General features: G+C 44.3%; 1 protein-coding gene and 1 long non-coding RNA gene across 5 annotated transcripts in view; one reads left to right on the top strand and one right to left on the bottom strand.

Moving 5' to 3' along the window:
* Positions 1 to 7,232, bottom strand: part of XPO4 (exportin 4) — an 82,368-nt gene extending 75,136 nt beyond the window's left edge. For 3 of the 4 annotated variants that reach the window (XM_049822790.1, XM_049822793.1, XM_049822794.1), the window contains exon 1: positions 7,084 to 7,232. In XM_049822790.1, coding sequence (XP_049678747.1) covers positions 7,084 to 7,161 — 78 coding nt within the window. In that variant the 5' untranslated portion in view covers positions 7,162 to 7,232. Of the gene's footprint in view, positions 1 to 6,299; positions 6,310 to 7,083 lie in introns of those variants that run through there. The other variant, XM_049822791.1, reaches the window with a different exon arrangement.
* The window catches only part of LOC126048201 (uncharacterized), a 566,030-nt gene that overhangs the window by 361,802 nt on the left and 183,716 nt on the right, over positions 1 to 20,512 (top strand). The window lies entirely within an intron of this gene.

The following is a 20,512-nucleotide window of genomic DNA, read 5'->3' as shown; positions in this document are numbered from 1 at the left end:
CAGTTTTCCCCATTTCTTAAAATTCCTATTTGAACAACTACTCCCTGTTGAACAGGATATTTTAGACAGACTTTAAAGGGATGAAAAAGAACTGAGGACTCGTATCAATGTCTCCTACAGCCCAGATCTGACACCCTCGCTTCTACAGCACAACTCCCAGCACATACATGGTTTTATGCCACTCATACAACCCACTACACATCAAAATTTCTCCAAATGTTACTGCATTCCCTCTACCAGGTCACTGCGTCAACACAGGCCTCAGTTCCTCAGTTGTTTGGTTCTGGGGAAGCCAAGGAAAGCAGGAGATAGATACGAGGAATACATTTTCCCTTAGTAAAATGGAAAAGGGCATGAACATCAAAATCCAGAATGCCACTCCTATATCAAGCCTGGACACAGAACTGGAGATCTTATGTACGCCTAATCCACACAGACTTTTAGTATCAGAACAGTGTCAGAAATTGATGAAAAGGAATATTTTATTTAGCTGCTTGTGACAGCATCAGCTCAACTTAATAATCAAGAGGATTTCTTCTACCCCTCCATATGGAAAGCTGTTAATTAACTAATGAACACAGATTAGCGCAACAAGGATAAGACTCTTAGGAAGCAGGTTAAAAGGAAGACAGCAGTAGGTAGTGCCTGAAGAATTATCCAGATGGAGTTACAGACTAATGAAGCTCCCCAGCGGATGAATCTAGGAGCAGACACACCAGTATTTTCACTGATGACTCAGAACAAAATATAGAAATATGCCAATGCAACGGTGACATGCCAAATGAGTGTGAAACATCATCTTGATTCAAAAAGATGAATACTCCCTCTGTGAAACAGTCAGGGGAAATAAACCCTAAGCGTGAAGAATCCCATTTCACTAGATTTTCATTTCATCAGATGGTATGTTTGCTCTTCAAAGATACCAGAATCTGTACCAATCTTCACATTCCTATTCTCAACTCCTCACCCTTAGTACTGTGTGCTTCGGGTGTGCTCCACGCACGTTTGTTCTCAGTTCCCAGGTAAAAGTTTCATTAGCATGCTGCACGTACTTATCTCCCAAACTGTAATCTGAACCGTGTGCCTGTAAAATGCACCAACCATACCAGTTCTTAAGCAAAAGGAGGAAAAACTATACATGATAGACTCTAAATTACTTAGTACCACTCCAGAAAAAGATCCGGATGGCTTGGGCATAGTCCTCTGAAAAACATTACCTTGCTACTCTGAAGTAATAAAGAAAAGCACAATGTTAAGTACTACTAGGAAAGGAATACAGAAGAATACCATAAATTTGCAATCATCTAAAATCCTCAAGTACCCACATCACAGAAGAATGCAGTTTTAGTCAGTCCATCTCAAAAACGGTATCATAAATCTAAAAAGCTACAGAGGAGTACAGGAATCATGAGATGTATGGGGAATCTTCCACATCAAAAACTGACAAGACCCTTCAGTTTAGCTAACAGATGACTGGAGGATGCAATGTGATGGAGAGCTATAAAAACCACAAAGGATACCATAGAAGAAAAATCACAATGATCAGGTATTTCTCATAATTCAAAAATAAATGAAATGATCAAAAAGCAGGCTTCTCGCAAATAACATAATGTTGGGTTTTTTCCAAAAACACCTGTGAATCTCATTATTTCCAGACAAGTATAATATAAAAACAAAGAAAATAAAAAATATAAATGCATTCCAGAAACAACTGGACATATTCATGGAAGAAAAGTTGATCAACAATCAGTAAACACAACAATGCTACCTCAAGCTCTTGAAATTACTAATTCAAATAAGGTAAAGTGTATACTAGTGAAAGAATTACCCTTATTTTTCAGACCCTTTCTCTAAATCAGCAGCTACGGGCCATCACTGAAAACAGAACTCAGCTGGGGAGATGTTTGGGCTAATCCAGCCATAATATAGCACATATCCAGCTTGTTTTGCTGGGTGATGACTTGGAGGACTTCAGCAAATCTTCTCAGCATTGGAATGACTCATTTGTCTGATTTCTTCCAACAGGTAACCTGCCATAACAAAATCAGAGCTAGTCCATCTCCCCCTTTCACCCTTACTATTAGTTAAGCTTCACAATCTGAAAGACTGCCCCACAATGAAGACAGGTTGCAATGAGAAATTGAACTTCCCCACAGAAGGAGCACTGTCACAGCCCTGAACTCCAAGAAAGGCAGGTCAAAAAAAGCCAACCATACTAATTGTCAGGGTAGATGATATAAACAATTTGGTCTTGGATTTTAAGGACAAAAATATGTTTCCATAAGCTTATTTCAACATCTAAAAGAGAAGTTTGCATGACTGTTGTCAGACTACCCAACTTTAGCCTGAAACCTCCCTCAAAAGAGCAGGATAAGCCACAAACTTTAGTACCCTGAAAAGATAGTGATGTGTGACTCCCCCACCATCCCCAAAACATACCACAGAGAAAGGAGAACATTTACAAACTTTTAAAGAAGGGAATCCTTCTGCAAAAGTCTTTGCTCAAATGTTCTTGAACCTGTTAATGCTACCCAGACCCATACTGCATAGAACAGCTTAGGATGACAGGGACCTCTGGACCTCACTTTGCTCAATGCCCTGCCCAAAAGCAGGGGATCTAACCTGTTTCAAAGTTAGATAAGGTTGTTCAGGGCCTTGTTCAGTCAAGTTTCAAATATCTCCAAAGATGGGAGATCCCATAGCCTCTCCAGGTAGCGTGATCTACTGCCTTCACCAGCCACACTTACCGTGATTTTTTTATTATTTTTTTTACCTTTTCTCCAGCTGGAATTTCCCTTCCCGAAACTTGTAACCTCTTGTCTTTTCACTGTGCACCTCTAAGAAAAGTCTGGCATTTCTGATACCAAGGCAGTCTGAGTTAACAAGTAAATTGTACAGTGAAGGTATATGATACACTTGAGCCAACCTGACAGCTCACCACTGCTAATAGGGGCAGACCAGTCCTGTACATATCCAACAATCTAATTTCAGCCGTCCCACCCGCCCTGTGCTAGCTCTGCAACCTAAATGGCTGCACAGATAGCCAATTCATCTTGCTAACCTGACAGAAGTCCATTCCCTTGTTTAATTCCTACGTCATCTCAGCAATATCAATATGTTCAGCACAGGGTCAAAAGGGAGAAAGTGGAGCTGCAGGTAGGAACACAGCACCCCTTTTTGGAGGGGGGCAGGGGGAACAAGCTGCAACCTCTGTATTTACATTTAGATGTCAAAGAACATCATATGCTAAAAAATTTCAGCCTGCTTTAATAAACTCTTGGCAATAACTAAACAGTCTTACACATGCTTCCTACTTCATCCTCTCACCTATGGGATAACATTTACATTACTTTCCTTAATAACACAACCTATGTCTTCTCTCATCTGTGAAGACAGTTATTAAAACAGTGCTTAACTGATACTAATTATATTCAGCATTAATTACAATCTGAGCTAAGCAGAACGTAATAGATAGGAACTATATACATTTGGTTACAAGATGCCATGCCAGTTGGAAATAGAGTAGCAGTAAATTCATTTGGTTCATACAGATGCTGGTGTATGCTCTTCACCAAGCCAAAGTCTCACAGGTCAAAGGTGTTTACCAGCCTGTAGCACTGAAAAACTGCACAGCTTTCTACGCTTTAAGTTGCGAGGCACTACGGGAACCTTTCTTCAAGTACACACCATTTAGCTTTGTTGGAAAGGAATTAAGTACACAAAAAGCACGCACTTTTTAATATAGCAAATACACTTACACACACCAAAGAAAAGTGTCACAGGACCAGCATTCAAAGTCATATTTGGCAGCTAATGACAACTCAAGCTTCATACTTTATAACTCTTCAACTTATACCAAATTTCAATCATTTTCCAAACTGTGTCTTTTGAAATTGGGCTACCTAGAACCTGTTGAAAGGTATTATTGGTAACAAAGGAAAAGCATTTCTATACAGCTGTAGAGGAGCCTGATGATAGAACAGATTGAATCTTTGCAGTTTTCATACACTGCACGCCATGGTTTGTAAAGTCCATAAAGATCAGTGATTTATGAGATCAGAACTAATATATCTCTTATCTGACTTATAAAAGGGAGTTTTCCAAGGGAAAACTAACTAACTCAATGCAATAAAAAAAAAAAACAAACAAGAATTATGAAAATACTTATCAAAGATTTAGAGAGCTCACAGTAATCCATACTTACCCTGCAGGAAAGTTAAACACATTCAGGGTTTCTTTTATTAGCATGTCTGAATTCCTCTACTCCACTATTCTCAGTATTTCAGTTTGAAATCAAGACAAGTATCCACCACTCCCTGCTCCATCCTCAGATACACTGCACCACCTTTGACGCCTCCCTAGCCAACTGTACTTTGCAAGGATTGCTACTGCCTCAGCTACCGCAGACTGCCCCAGGAAAATCAGCTGAATCCCTCCACAACCTCCTGCCCAGTTAAAACTTGCTGCCATCTATTGTCAGACCATTCACAGCTCTGCCCTTTCCCATCGCTTCAAGTGTGGCTCCAGTGCAAGGTGCCAACCTCTACTCATGACCTCCGTTAGGAGCACCAGGTTCACCACCCTCCCCCAAGTCATCAGATTTTTACGGAAATACCTTCCTAAGTGATTCTGCCAGTTTGCTTGATCAGTTCACACCTCCCAGCTGCCACACACAGTTACTTGCCCTCATCCCCAAGTAGACTTTTTATCAGATTTTACCAAACAGTACAGTCCTCTGGCTAAATTAAATTAAGATCATCGCTGTCCAGGTGCGGTCCTGAAACAGCCCTTGTTTTGCCACAGCTGCTAGTGAGAAAGAACAGAAGCAGAGCACATAACCCTTTCAGTCTCTAGGGTCTCACATCCACCTTTGTAAAGCACCCGGCAAGCTGCACTCCTCTCCTCCATCACTCCAAAGACTTCATGATTTTTGAGAAGAACCACGGAGCAATAACCCTAAACAGTTGTCGCAACTCTTGTACAGCCAGCCCAGCTTAAAGCCTGATTCTGGGTCCTCAGCCTTACAGATAGCTTTAGTAAATATCTGTTTTATGCGGCTTCCTCGGGAAGAGCCATCCAATTAATTCTTGTCAGTTCACTGTTGCCAGTGAAACTTCCAAGAGCAGCTGTGGAAAAGAAAAAAGAACAAGAAAAAAGCTAATGACTGCAACAAGTCAGCTTTTATACTGTCAGAGGCTGGAGGGAGACAGGAAGCTTGAAATTCAACACAGATCCTAACAACCATGTGCTTGCAGACCCAAGACGTATTTTTACCATTAAGTTTAGCACCTATTCTTCAACAGAAGCACAAACATTACCATAAGAGGCTTGCATCTTTTCATTGTATTAACTTTTTTTTTTTTTTTTACCTCTAACTCCACATTAAGTTGCGTTTCTCTCTCTCTCGATAGCAGGGCTATGGTAGGGAAATGATGCCAACACAAGTAACATTAAGTTTTCTAGCACAGATGCAAAACTTCGGAGATGCCACTCCGTGTGCTATCAGTTTGATACTGAAAACTACCTAACTGTCAGCTTCCTTCCACACACGTGTTCTGCCTTATAGTAATACTTACTACATATTTCCCCTACTCAGTCAAACACTTCTGGTAATTACAGCAAGTGCATTATTTTTAAAACTGAGATACACAGACATGATGAGAACCTCCAATAATCTACACAGTTACATTTTGCAAAGGCATGCATGAATCAAAAGCAGCTCAAAGCTTAAAATGCATCACAGTTTGCATACTTTTGAGGGTTTTTTTTTTTCCTAAAAGGATTAGTGCTCACTGCTGAGCTATCTACCTTTACTCTCCTGTTTGGAAACATAGCCAACATTTTTCAGGTTTTGACTTCACAAGGAGTAACACACATGTATTTTGATGAGGACGCCTGCGAGTAAAGCTAATCAATCGCCTGTTGCTTTACAGTCAGGCTGCTTCAGCTAGACATTAAACTGCAGTGCTTCAGGCTCTGGCCACTGACCCATTATCAACACCAGGCAAAATTCCTACTATTTGCTTGGGTCTTTTGAAATCTCTTTAATATCAACAACTTACAAATTTTATTTCTGTTGGAATGACATTTTGGCAAGATAAATTTTGTGGGGAAGGCTTTCAGCTAGACATTTTGACAAGATCTGTAAGCAAGACATCTAAACCGACACCGGCCAACATACAGCCTTCCATTCAAACAAACAAAAAACTTTTACAAGGATGCACGCCCAAGATGTTTAAACACCACCGCTCGCTACAGCCGTTCAGGCCCACCGCATTTCTGATCTCTGCCGTGCGGACCTTCTTTTCCACGCAGCCACGGAAAACAATACACAACACGTTCACGGTCAGCACGAACAGTTCACTGGTAACGAAGAGATTAATCGCTTTGCTTCAACGCGGCAGCAGCAGCAGCACCCCGAGCCTCTGGCTGCTCCCTGCTCCTCCACTGGAAGGAAAACTCTGGAAACGAGCGGCGCTCAGCCCGCGGTTCGCGGCACTTCTGAGGTGGCCTCCACGCTGCCCGCGGTGCCCCATCGCCGCCCCACACCCCCCTCCTTGGGCCGGGGACCGGGCGCGACCTCCCACCGCCCCGCCAAGCGCCCCGGGACCCCGGCCCCCGCCGCCGGGAGGGAGATTCGCTCCCTGGCAACTTCGGCGAGGGCTTCCGTGGCGGACAATGGCGGTGAGGGGGACGGGGGCGTGAGGGGACGGGACGGCCCGCCGGGGCGGGAAGCCCGGCGAGCGGGCAGCCCGCCCGGGACCGGGGGTCAGCGGGCGGCACATGGAGGACCGGCGCGGCGGGGGCCGACCGCAGCTGCGGGCTGACAGGACGAGCCGCCCGCGGAGGGAGAGGCCGGCCGGGGAGCGGGCAGGAGGCGGGGAGGGGGCGGCGGGGGGGAGGGGGGGGGGGGGGGCGCCGCGCCTGAGGGGCGAGGGCGGCGGGAGGCTCCGCGGGCGGCGGGAAGGGGAGGCGGGGGGGAGGAGGGGGGGGGGGGTGCGCGCGGAGAGAAGGGGCCGGCGCGGGCGCCCCCGCCGCTGAGGCGCCGCTTCAGGGCGCGGCGCGTGCCGCCGCCCGCCTCACCATCAGCACTTTGGCCGCGTTCTCCAGCTGGGCGATCACCTCGGGGGCCCCCCCCGCCGCCGCGGCCGCCGCCATCATGGTCTCTCTTCAATGACGCGCCATGCGCTGCATTCTGGGACGAGGCGGCCGCGCAGCCAATCCCGGGCGCGGCGCGGCCCGGCCCGGCCCCGGCACGGAGGCGATAGACGGCGCCGCCGCCGCCGCCTCAGCGCGACCGCCGGCCGCCAGCCAGGGGGGGCCGCCGGAGACAGCCCCCACCCCTGCGCGCCGCGCACCTTCCTCCCTTCCCGCCTCCGGGGCGGGCCCGGCGCACGCGGCGGGACCTGCGGAGTCCCGGGGCGGGGCCCGCCACCGCCTCCGCCTGGGGCCGCCGGTTCGAGTCCGCCCCACCTGCCGGGGCGGGCGGCTGCGCCCGCTCTGCGTGTGGGTGGAGGAGCGAGCGCTGCACGGCCGCCCGGGCCGGCTGCGGGAGCGCCGGTTGAGGTGGTAGCGCCGGGAGGGCAGGGCGAGACCGGAGCGTGAGCCTCGTCTGGGGCTGCCCGGTGCGGTCGTGCTTCCCCGGGGCGTACCGGGCGTTAGCGAGACCGCGGGCGACTGCTGCTTGCCGTTTCTTGTGCTGAGAGGTGCTCGCAGCTTTTTAGCGGGGGGGAGAAGGACTCGCTTTTAAAATGCAGCTTAGGAAGCGGTGGGGAGTGGGGAAGGTGGCCAGCGGCTTTACAAACGGAGCTGCTCTAGGGCAGCCCAGGTTTAAAAGTGATCTAGAATGCCCTTTTTTTCCCACCTCACTCCATCTGGAGCTTGCCTCACGTTACTGGATGTGAGTTACAAGGCAGGGTCACCTCTGAAAACTGTGCTGGAGAGAACGTTGTTCTGTACACCTGTGGGAGCGAAAGGACTCTCGGATTGTGCCTTCGCCGGCATTCCGTATTGGTTTAGGAGTTTGCCTTTTAAACAAATCTGATGGTTTCCACTTCTGTTTGCACACTGGAGCAGACTTGGAGCTTTGGTACCTTCAGATGAAACTAAACTGGAAGGTCTGCAACTGCCAAGGTGTATTCAGTGCATAGGACCAGGCTAGATCTCCTCCAGAGTAAGTCCCTCGCAGTGCAGGCCACTGAGCAGCGTCGGCTGTTTTGTTCCCCAGATCCCGCTGGACTGCTCTACTCGTAACAGCAGTCTGGTGTTTCCAACCATAGTTCTCCCATCGTCCCAACCTTGAGAAGATACTAGCATACCTCTAGTGCTGAACTTGCACAAAGCTTGGAAGATACCAGCTAACTGAGCAGGATGATAGGAGTCTTGCATGCTCACAGACTGTTCACATAAACTGGGTGTAAATGTGCAATGTTTCCATGCAGGTGATACAACGTGATAGCCAAAGGCAGAAGAAAGGGTCAAGGAAATGGGATGACAGCGAGAAACACATCTTTTGTATTCAAAAGAATGCAAGTATTTTTCTCCCAAGAAATGACAGCTTTCAATGCTGAAGGGGGCATGGTGCTCACTACTAGACAAGAATCAGAAGTGGCAATAGAACCATGTAAAAGATTGATGTGGTTTACCTAGGAGGTAGTGTAATTCATGCTAAAACATTAAGTGTCTTTCAGGGTAACATTCAACTTCACAGTTGAAGAATGTGGGGAGATCAGCAGGGCTGCACTGAAAGGAGAGATGAGTATAAGGAAAATTAAACCAACAGTCAGGGGCGGAGGAGTTCGAAGGTAGTGAAAGTACTTAAGTCCTGAAGTGTGTATATTGGGCAAACAGTGCAATGTACAATCAGTCTTACTCTAAAGAACAGCAAAACAAGAGCTAAAGACTTAGAAGTTTGTGTACAAAGAGGTAATTTCAAAAAAACCTGAAGAGTATGGAAAAAGCTATTTTAAAGAATTCTGTGTTCAGTAAAGGACTACTTCAGTTGAGTATTTCTGTACTTGTAGCTTGTATTCGAAATGAGATTCTTCAACAACTTCCTCAGCATGCTTAAAGGTCCTTCATTGTCCTGTGGACTTGTGTGTTCAGCAGCACGCTTGAATAGCCATAGGAGCAATAGAACAGAATATTACTGTTCAGGTTGGGGGGGGGCTCAAGCAGTCTCTAGACCAACCTGCTTCTTCAGCCTTATGACCAAGTTGCTTAGGGCTTTGTCCAGCAGGGTCTTGAAAACCTCCAAGAATATGGCCAACTTATGTGGGCAACCTGTGCCAATACTTGATTGTTGTCACGGTGAAGTCTTTTTCCCTTAAATCAGAACTTTCCCATGTGACTATTGCCTCTCATCCTGCTACCATGCACCTCAGTGGAGAGTTTTGCTCCATTTTCTTGACAAGTTCAGGTACTGGACGGAAGCTCTTGGGTTCCCCCTCAAGCCTTCTGACTGAATGCAGTTCCCTCAGCCTCTCCTCACAGGGTATGTGCTCCCACCCCCTCACCATCTTGATTGCCCTCAGCTGCACTCACTGCAATTTGTCAGCTTCTTTCTCATACTGGGGGCCCAAAGTGTGGTGTGGTTTTCCAGATGTGATCTAACAAGTGCTGAGTAAAGAGGACTAATAATTCTCTTGATCTACTGGCTTCATGCCTGTAAAAAGAACCTAGTATGTCTTTATAAAGGTAGCCTTGCTCACTGCTGTGGCATTCTGCTCGCTTCTTATGTTTAGGTTGGTATCTCTCAGGGCCATGTAAAGTGCACAACTGGGCATTAGTTGCCCTGACATCCTCACCTGAGACTTCAGCATGTGCAGTACTGTAGGTTTACCTGTGCCAAGTCCTGTCTCATGTTGTCTTGGCTTATCGGTTGGCCTTCCTGGATGGACCTATGTAAATATATAGCCTTGTCTCCAACCCTGTCTCCCGAGTGGACCTTGTCTCTGACTGTCTTCTGCTGTTCCTGGCTGGACTTGCTGCCTGGACCCTGGACCTGACTCATTATCTCACCTTGTCTTGGACTCTCAAGAAGACCTGTCACCAACCCAGCCCTGCCCAAATCCTATGGAACTGCACCCTGGTTGCTGAGGGCACTGCCCTGCCTGTCCTGTGGTCAGCCTTGGTTCCCAGTTTATCTGCCCTCATGGAGTGGCCTTGCTCTTACTGTCCGTGACACAGTCCACCAGGACCTCCAGAGTCCTTTTTTCTTCAGGCCTCAGTCTATACTGGTGTGGTGGTTATTCCATCTCACGTAAGGTATGACACCTTAGGATCCATCTGTCAGTTCCCTGAATAGACAGTGGTTTGATCAGTCTGTATCTTTCCCTTCTCCTGAAGTTGTCTGTCTATTTGAGCATACTTTGAAAGCAGCATGTTCATTAAATCCACTCTTTTTTCACAAATCAATACAATATGTGCAGATAAAATCTTGCATTTTACCATATCATCAGGTGCATCTTGCCCTCATTTTCAGTGCAAGGACTGAGTGGAGGAATCTGCAGCAAAAATGAACATGTTCAAGTAGTCACATTTTCTCTCAGCTATATTACAATCTTAATGTTCTCTTGGCTACTCTTAGAAAAGCTGATTGTTCATTTATCTTGTCAGAGTGAACGCTGAAGCTATTTCTGCTGTTGGCTAAAAAAGATGCATCACATTCTTCCTTAACGCTTCCCTCTTTTGTGGTGTTAATACTCCTAAAATAGTTCAAAGCTTTTGGGCTGCTGCCAGAGTGTTGTCGGTAGTGGAGCCTGTGCTTGCTGCTCTAGCAGTCCTTCTGTAGCTTGCTTTCTTCCACAGCTGAAAACATCCAACTAGTGCTAGTGTTGGCTAAAGATTAAAATGTTAAGGAAAATGAGCCAACAGTTGGTAGTAACACAGTCATGAATTAGGTTTTTTTGTTTTGCTTTGTTTTAAATATGTGTTAATCAGGCAGCCCTATGCACACGCACAGTAACACAAGGGAAGATCTGTTGTAGTCGGGAGCATCTGACAAAGTCTAAGGTAAGGAAACAGAAGTGACTGAGTGCTAAGTTAGGTGAGGTAAGGAAATCAAAGTCAGTAAGGAAGTGGATCACTAGTATGAAAGCACGATGATAATTGCAAGCTTTCAAGTGGCAAGCTTGGGAGCAATTAATCTCAGAGTTGGATCTCAGAACAATCCTTTCCCTCACAGCTCTCACATGTGACTGGACTGCACTACTCATCCTCCAGAGCATGCCCCAGCCCCTCACAGCTTTTGCTTCTGGCTGAAGTCTCTGCAATCACCATCCATTTCTCCGTTACTCCTGCTTTCCTTCAGGATGCAGAGAATGGTACTCTTCTTGTTATTTTCCAAAGTCTTTTTCGTGAATAAATTAAGATCCAACTCTAAATTGGAGGTCTGTGAGAGAAGCAGATTGTCCATAGTAGGAACCTTACCTTTCTTGTTGAGGAAGTGCAGGATAAATGAAAATGATTAAACAGATTCCAGGAATTCTGGGACAGTACCTGTCTTTGCCTGCCCGTTCTTGCACTGCTCTGGTCTCCTGCATTTCTCTGGTGAGGGGCTTAAACCAGGCTTCAAATTTTTGCTGTGTGTCTTATTTTATGGGTCTTGACTTGATTTCTGGGGTCTATCTGTAGCAGCACTGAAGGTCTACAACTGCAAGTAAAGACAATGTGAGCTTCATTGGCATAATTGAAAATAAGCTTATTAGGTATCTGAAGAAGAGTTCCTTCAGGTTGTTCACACTCTGAAGTAGACATTTGCTCTTCAGTTTACTTCTTACAAAGCAACAGTACGCAATGCTGCAAAGCTATATTAGCCATTCAAGTAATTCATTTCAAGTTCTCAGTTTGTTAAGAATGGAGTTTGACTAGGGATGGAATGTGTTGTAAGTGAGGTTAACTGGGAAGAGGTAAAATATTAGGTATTTAAGTGAACAACCTCCACATTGTAAGACTGGGTCTTACTGCAAGGAGGGTACAAACCATATTAACCAGTGGTATGCAGACAGAGATACAGGGGATAAGAATGAGGTTATAGAGAATTGGTGTGTTGTGTAGTTGTGTGTGTGCAGTACCAGTGACGCTGTCAGAGCAGTGAACAGTGACAGTGGCCAGGAGCAGCCACAAAACAACTAGAGTGGCTGTCGAGTTGCCACAACAGCAGCCTGCAGAAGGGGAATTCAGGAGGATGTCAGACACACAGACGACTGAGTCACACTCAGTGTTTATTAAACTAATATTCCGCCCAAGAATTGAGGCACGCACCTCTCACTTAACCTGGCTTTTCACAAGCAAGGCATTATATTGGGGTAAATATGATTGACACCAGGAGACAAAATGTCAGGAGAGGAAAAAAATGTAGGCTAGGTGGACAGTGTGACTGGATCTAGACTTTTGGCATCTTGTGACACTTATTCCTGTATTTGAAGCTGTAATAGTAAGAGCTTAAGCATTGTTTAAAACAAGTGACTGAATTAATTATTTTAGAGGAAACGTACTGTGTTTGTTTTTGTATCTGCTTATGTTCCATTTCTTCCTGGCTCTGCTTGTCTAGCAACCGCTGTGTCAGTTAGCACTTCAGTGTACTGAGAAATGGGGAGCTGAACATAACAGTCACTGAGTTTAGCTATTTTGATCTTCAACGTTATCTTTAGGATTTATGACTGGTTGACCAGAACATGTTGCTTATGGTTCATACTTGGAAGTTTATCAGCAATAAATTACACTAAACATTTGGAAAACTTGTGGGCTTTCCTTCACACAGCCTCTGTGCTGCCTCTACCATGGTCTTCTGGGGTATTCGGGAACAATTCACCAGTACAGTAAATGGTAGGATGATAGCTTAAACTAGCCTTGTTTTATCTTGTCTGTAACAAACACTTAAAAATCTTCATGCTGCAGATATCTGTGTTCAAGCACACAAAATGCCAACTTGGATTGCCAGCTTACTGCTTCTTTCATCTCAAGACCGTTGTGAAGGCAAACTTGCCAACCCAACAGGGATCAATGCAGCACCAGTGTATTTTAGGCTACTGTCTCTAGACACTTACTTGTTTAATGTAAGTGTCATTCACTCAACATTAAGTCATTCTTTTGATTAGCATAGGCTACAGTACTGATGCTCTCTCTAGTCTGGCCTCTGAAATCGTTCTGCTCTGACCCTGCTCTGAAGGCACAGTGTGCCTTAGAAGGAGATTCCTGGGTGATGGGTTAGTATGAACTGTGGGCATCACTCTCACCTGCCATGTTTCCAGGGTGGATAACCACTATCACCGTGGTTTTGAACCAATGAAAGTCTTGCCTCTGTTTTGCACCTCCCTACCGGCTTCTGTAACACACCACAACACTGCACTGTTAGACATGAACTCTTACGTTAGTCTGAGGTGGATTTGACTGTTTTATTGGAAAAAAAAGTATTCATTTTCCTGCTGTGTTGAGACATTAGAAAGATCCTTTAGCAGCTTCAGTTTTTGCTAGCCTTATCAGAGGTTAGTATTGTCCATCTGGATAATTGGTATGACCAGATCTATGACAGCCTAATGAAGTCAACCAGGAAAAATCTATGAGAGGAACATGATAAATCAGAAGTGCCTTACAGTTCTAAGTTTAAGCCTCTCACATTGCAGAGTCATGTGCAGCCATGCATAAGCTAATAGTGTCTAAGGTGAGTTAAGTTTCTTGTCCTCACATCTCTAATTGAACAGCTATTCCAGAGTTTGACTTTTCAGAGTTGTAAATCCTTCTGACTTCCAGCTTATTTACTTTCACTCTATTTGCTGCTAGCTTGCTGGCACAGGAATAGATACTGTTCTTTATCCCAATTAGATTTTCTTCCTTCCTCATGTTTATTCTAGGTATATTTAGAAAGTTATATTGCCCTTATTCTTCATTTTGTGAGTTCATATAGAATTAGAGGAGTTTTCTTCCCATAAATAAGTTCCTTCCCACAAATAGTGCTTCTCCTGTTCTAACACGAGTTCATCTATCTCAAAAAATGATCACCAGAATGGTGATACTCCAGACTACGTTTTACAAGGGCATTGCTTTTTCTGTAGCTGTTTTGGAAATGTATAGACCAAAGCTGTAAAATTGCCTCCACTGGTTTCACATCTGCATCGTTTTAGTGGCTTAATCATCCCCAAAGTGCCTGATACACATACATACATACATTACAGCAGGAATTTTAGGGTGTCAGTCCCAGAAGTCTTACAGTAAAAAACTTCATGCCACTTCTATTATTCCATGCATGAAATTAATTTAGTTTTTCCTTTTACAGTACGTTTAATAATCTTTTACAGAATGTGCCCGAATACTATTTGCAGATTTCATTAACGTGCTCTACTTTTTGTTCTCAAGCCATTTGTAAAAGTATTAAAATTGGGTCTATTTATAGGCTTTCCACCCCTCGACATGCCCCTTTGCAATGTGGTCTATGTGGCAGAAATACCATCTCTATTTTTCATCATCAACCCCTCAGGGACTTCACTGCAGATTGTCGTATTGCTAGAGTCAGCTCTGCATAGGGCAATTCATATAAACAACTACAGAGGAGTTCCTAATCCTTCTAATAAATTCGGAACAGGAATTCCATTTTTCCTTGCAGGAGGGCCTTGGAAGTCTCAAGCAGCTGTATAAAAAATTTTAGATTAACCACTCTTTCCAAAGTTATATCCCCATCCCATTTATGTACCCACCTCCCATTTATTCATACGTGGCCCTTCCTAGTGGGAGCTCTGGGGTCCCCCAGCCGGCCCCTCCATCAGCAGTTGAGAGCCCTGGTCTCACTTTGCTTTCTCTGGTTTGAGGTCTGGCAGAATAGAAAGTGGGTACCTTGGTGGCCAAGTCTGTGACTTTAGCTGAAGACATTGGGCAGCAAATCCTTTTACTGCCACTCTACCTCTGCTATGTCAGCATGGGGGAACTACGGGATAGATCTTTCAAGCTGTTTTTCCTAGGTTAGGTTTTTCTTTGGTCCCCCAGACTAGGTGTTCTAGTTCTGGGAGGTCGATGGAGAAGTGTCTCAGGTTCTCTCTGCCTTTCCAGGGGGTATTGCAAGATCACAGTTCTTCCCATAGATATCTCACCTTATTCCAGTGTGCTGGTTTTGGCTGGGGTACAGTTCATTTTCTTCATAGTAGCTAGTATGGGGCTAAGTTTTGGAATTGTGCTGGAAACAGTGCTGATAACACAGGGATGTTTTCGTTCCTGCTGAGCGGTGCTCACACAGAGCCAAGGGCTTTGCTGCTTCTCCCCCCACCCCACCAGCGAGCAGGCTGGGGGGGCACAAGGAGCTGGGAGGGGACATAGCTGGGACAGCTGACCCCAACTGACCCAAGGGATATTCCAGACCATAGGACGCCATGCTTAGCATATAAAGGTGGGGAGAAGAATGAGGAAGGGGGGATGTTCGGAGTGATGGCGTTTGTCTTCCCAAGTCCCCGTTAGGCGTGATGGAGCCCTGCTGTCCTGGAGATGGCTGAACACCTGCCTGCCCATGGGAAGTGGGGAATTAATTCCTTGTTTTGTTTTGCTTGTGCTTTTGCTTTACCTATTAAACTGTCTTTATCTCAACCCATTAATTTTCTCACTTATACCCTTCTGATTCTCTCCCCATCCCACTGTGAGGGAGATGAGTGAGCATCTGCATAGTTGCCAGCTCGAGTTAAACCATGACATCCAGTCAGGGGTTTTCCCCTGGAAGTTGCCAAACAATCCTGGGTGGCTGCTGCTGCTTGTTTGCCATTTATATGTTTCAGGTTCTGTCCACCCTTTTGATCAGTCCAGCTAGGGTACACTTCCTCTACTGCTGAGACACTAGACCTACTTCGTGGCTACTGTATGCTGCCACTGACAAGAAAATGGGAGGAAAGTTATTAATGGATTGCTATTTATGGCTCTCGAAGCTTTCAGTCAATATCCTCTCCTCCCATTTTCTTTCCAATACTATCCATTCTAGTTTTCTCTCTGATAATTTCCATTCTAACAATCTTAAGCATCTCTAGTTTAACTAATAATTTTCTGTGAGACAGTGGAACAACTTTTTTTGAACTCCAGAAGATTTAATCTGGAATAAAATAATGGTTTGACTTTGTAGGTTTTTTTGTTCTTCAAAATAAATGCATAGGTACATAAGAATTCCCATTCTGGATCAGACCTGATATAGATCTAATAGTATACCTTATATCTAGAGGTGATGAGAATGAAATGCCGAAGAGGAAGGTGGAAGTAGATGAACAGCAAGCAGATGCGGACTCATATGTCCTCAGTGGGTGCCATCTGCATCTTTAATGGTTGAAGATAGACCTGGAATAAGCTATCCTTTCCAAAGACAGAAGACATTTTAGTATTAACTTTTGCATATAGAAATATACAACAGCGTTTGTAAACTTTTACTATCCTTGCACAGTTAATCCTTTTTCTAAAATTTTTGTCCTCAGAAACTTGCTTAGAGTTGTGCTACATCATACTCTGTGTGCAGATATGTTTCCTATTATTAGTGCAGCGTGTAGGCTCCCTCTCTCATTTTGGTCTTTTTACCTCCATCAAAAATGGAAAATTTGAGAGAGGATCTGGAACTGGATGAAAGGTGCCACATGGAGATATTCCACAGATTTGTTTAATATTATTATCTCTTGCCTGACCATTGTAACATTTTACATGCTTTCATGGCTATGCAGCATGTTTACCAGAGGTATTCAATGAGCTGCCTACATTCATGCAAAGGTGCTTTTCCTGAGCTGATGAAATTAATTTAGACCCTTTGAAGGTGTATGGATAATTTACATTTTTGTCTCCAATGTTTCTTATATTGTGTTTGTCACTATTGAATTTTCATTTGATATCATGTTGTCCATTTGTACATTCTTACTAAATCTCTCTTAAGTACTGTGGCCTGTGCCTGTTTTTTTTTTAAATTAATTTACTTGTACAATCTGCAGATTTTTTATCTAATATTTCCCCTGGTAATATCTCAAACAATAATGGAATTAGAATCATGGAATCATAGAATCATTTATGTTGGAAAAGACCTTCAACATCATCGAGTCCAAGCATCATCCATGCCCATTAAACCATGTTCTGGAGTACCTTGTCTATGCGCTTTTTGAATACCTCCAGGGATGGTGATTCAACCACTTCCCTGGGCAGCCTGTTCCAATGTCTGACAACCCTTTCAGTAAAGAAATTTTTCCTAATATCCAACCTAAACCTCCCTTGCCACAACTTGAGGCCATTTTCTCTTGTCCTATCTCCAGCCACCTGACAGAAGAGACCAGCACCCACCTCGCTACAGCCTCCTTTCAGGTAGTTGTAGAGAGCGATAAGGTCTCCCCTCAGCCTCCTCTTCTCCAGACTAAACAGCCCCAGTTCCCTCAGCCGCTCCTCATCAGACTTGTGCTCCAGGCCCCTCACCAACTCGGTTGCCCTTCTCTGGACACGCTCCAGCACCTCCATGTCTTTCCTGTAGTGAGGGGCCCAAAACTGAACACAGGACTCGAGGTGCGGCCTCACCAGTGCCCAGTACAGGGGGACGATCACTTCCCTGCTCCTGCTGGCTGCTATTTCTGGTACAAGCCAGGGTGCCGTTGGCCTTCTTGGCCACCTGGGCACACTGCTGGCTCATATTCAGCTGGCTGTCGACCAACACCCCCAGGTCTTTCTCTGCTGGGCAGAATTAACACACAACCTTAATACACAACCTTGAAGCACCTGTTCTTATTTTTTATTAGTTATAGCATAAATCTTCTCTAGGTTTTTGTACTTTTAACCAGTTCCTTTTTATTATGTTATTTGAATTCTCATTTCAGGGCCACTTAATTTCTTAAACAGTCTCCTGAAAGACTAAATAAATATAAATTACCCCCTCCCTTTTCCATCCTTGTATCACAATAACACTATGAGATTGCTGGAACATGATTGTCTTGTACAGAAAGCATGCTAGTTAAACATTAGCATAGCATCTCATGATTTTCTAGGCACTTTCGCTTTCTCTCTTCAAATATCATTTCAACAAATCTGTCAGATACATACAAAAGTTTTATTGATCTATGCTTTTCAACATCCAACCTGGAGTTATTTTACAAAGCAGGTACAATCATGGCCAACCCCTTAACCCTTTAGCCCTACAGCTGATTTAGGAGATACATTCACGTAATGGCTGGCATTAAAGACAAGTACTTTTAACAGTATGGCTATGAAGATTTTATGAGCCAATTCACCATCAGAATGTGCTTTACCTTCTTGAGGCCATCACAGCTTTCTCATGCCATGAGTTCCCTGTCTTCTTTCCCAGTTAGCAGGGTATTAAAGGAATGCATATTAAAAAGTATTTCAGCAATGATTTTGTAATTAGCTGTCTGTGTATAATGGTGTCAGTGAAGGTACATTCACATGATTATTCAGATAAATTCAGATTAAGTAAGTTGCATTCATTTGTTCCTTCAGATAAAGGCTTTGATTTATTTAATCACAGAGTAGTTTTATTTTGTGATTACATTTGTATTGACCAGAAAAGCAATTACGTAATAATTTGGTTAGCCAGTCAGAAATTGAAATATTACACTATGATATAAGGCATCTTATCTCGTAGATAAGCAGCCTTGAGTATTAACTTCTCAAAGGAATATTTGTAGTGAACATCTGAAATTTGCTGCAAACACAGCTTCCCAAACTAGGTCTGTTAAAACTTCGGTTTGCTTGCAAACATATTGTGAATAAAGAAAACTATAATGTTTAATTTATGAAACAATCTTTTTCCTTGGTGAGCCACTGGTCCCATAGGCATGAAACCTCAGGCCCTATTCCAGGCGTAATTCCCACTGTGCACTGGGTAGGATCAGAGGTGAAAGCTGGTGACCTGAAATCAATGTGTGATCTGCTCCAAAAGGAAAACAGTAACGTGAAGAATGATGACTCACGACAGGCCAGACTGTACCCATGAATTTTCCCGCAGTGACAGAGCTAGTCTCATTACTGTTACACACTGCAGGCAGTCCTCACCCTGCCCGTCCTGACCCCCGGTTCCCCGTGCTCCTTCACTGTGCCGGCATGACTGTCCATGTGACTGAAGTGTTTCAGAAAATCAATCCCGCTAAAATTAGCAGCCGCTGTTTTACTGGGTTATTTTTTGGCCTAAGCTGTCTGCTCTAAGTTTGCTGCCCCGTTGCACAATTACAGCGCAACCGAGGGGGCATCGCAGGGGCGGCGGGGAGCAGCAGCACCGTCAAGCACAGCTTCAGTGGGTTTGCCATTAGCTGTGTAATCCTCACCTACACAAATCCAACGAGCAACGTTCTGATCCTGTCACTGCTTCTCTGCCACCTCCTGCACTGTTCTGGCATAAGCATTTGTGAGGCTGTGCAGTGACCCATGCTGGGGAGACACTTTCCTAACAAGAACAAAAAATCCAGCAGTTCTGTTGCCTTATTTTTCAGCAAGGTCAATTCCCCAATCTGGAAAGTCCCGTGGTCACACAAACACCTGTCCTGGGAAGAGGGTGCCATGGGGCTGAAAAGTCAATGCAGCGAGGAAGGAGTGCGAGCACCTAGCATGCGTTCAGATAGTACAGATGCTGAATGTCAGATCACAGTTTTGGTAGCTCAGCAGCCTAATTAAGTAGCCTAGTCTGCCACCCAAAACATTACCCATTGAGGGAAGAACAATAACAATCTTATAATGGAGATATGTTTTGTATGTTACACATTTTGAAAATTTGCTTCCCAAATACCATGGGGTGGACAGAATCACTTTTGCTCCTCAGGGCTTGGATTGGGTTTGGTTTGGGGGGCATTACCCTTAGAAGCATGCTTGATTATTTAATATATGAAAAACTACCAAGTTTAAAGTGAGCCTAACTCTTAACAAAAAAAAACCAAAAAACAACATGGTGAGCAAACAACCAATGTCAAATTTAAATATTGAGAGGAATTGTCCTATACAATCAAAAATAGTAGGTAAAGGTCCTGCTTTGGAGAAATGGAGGCAGCAATCCTAATTTATAATCAGTCTCTATGTATAATTTTTAAATGCTCTGACAGTTTATTTTTAAAGTTTTCATTTTAAAAGCAAATGGATAATTTATAGATACTTTGCAATGAGGAAAATATTCCCAATTAGGATTTTGATTTAAGAAAACAAAGATTCTGTTGGATTGCTCATCTTCATAAGCAGAATTTTTCCCTGTGCAAATCACCTGATTGCTTCGCATTATTCTTAGCTCTAGCATCTGCCAGCACATTTTCCAGTAATTCTACGTCATTTGGAAGTGAGCATCAGAGTAAACAGTCTGCCTAAATGACTAGAAGTATTGAGATAAACAGTTTCATTTTAGCCTCAAAGACAGTAATATCGATGATTTACTCGGAGGATGGTTTCCCTTAGATTCCAGTTGCTCAAGAGGCTGGAGGGGTCAAGTTTTCAGGGTGGCACAGAAAAAAATGCAGGAGTCAGACATTTCTGAAGCTTGGAAGCAGCATTTTCTGTGCAGAAATACTAAAATTTGTCCTTTACCATGTCT

The sequence above is a fragment of the Accipiter gentilis genome, chromosome 19 (genome assembly GCF_929443795.1).
Source record: "Accipiter gentilis chromosome 19, bAccGen1.1, whole genome shotgun sequence".
Lineage (NCBI taxonomy): Eukaryota > Metazoa > Chordata > Aves > Accipitriformes > Accipitridae > Astur > Astur gentilis.
Note: the sequence above shows the minus strand (reverse complement) of the source record. Positions and strands in the feature narration are given on the sequence as shown.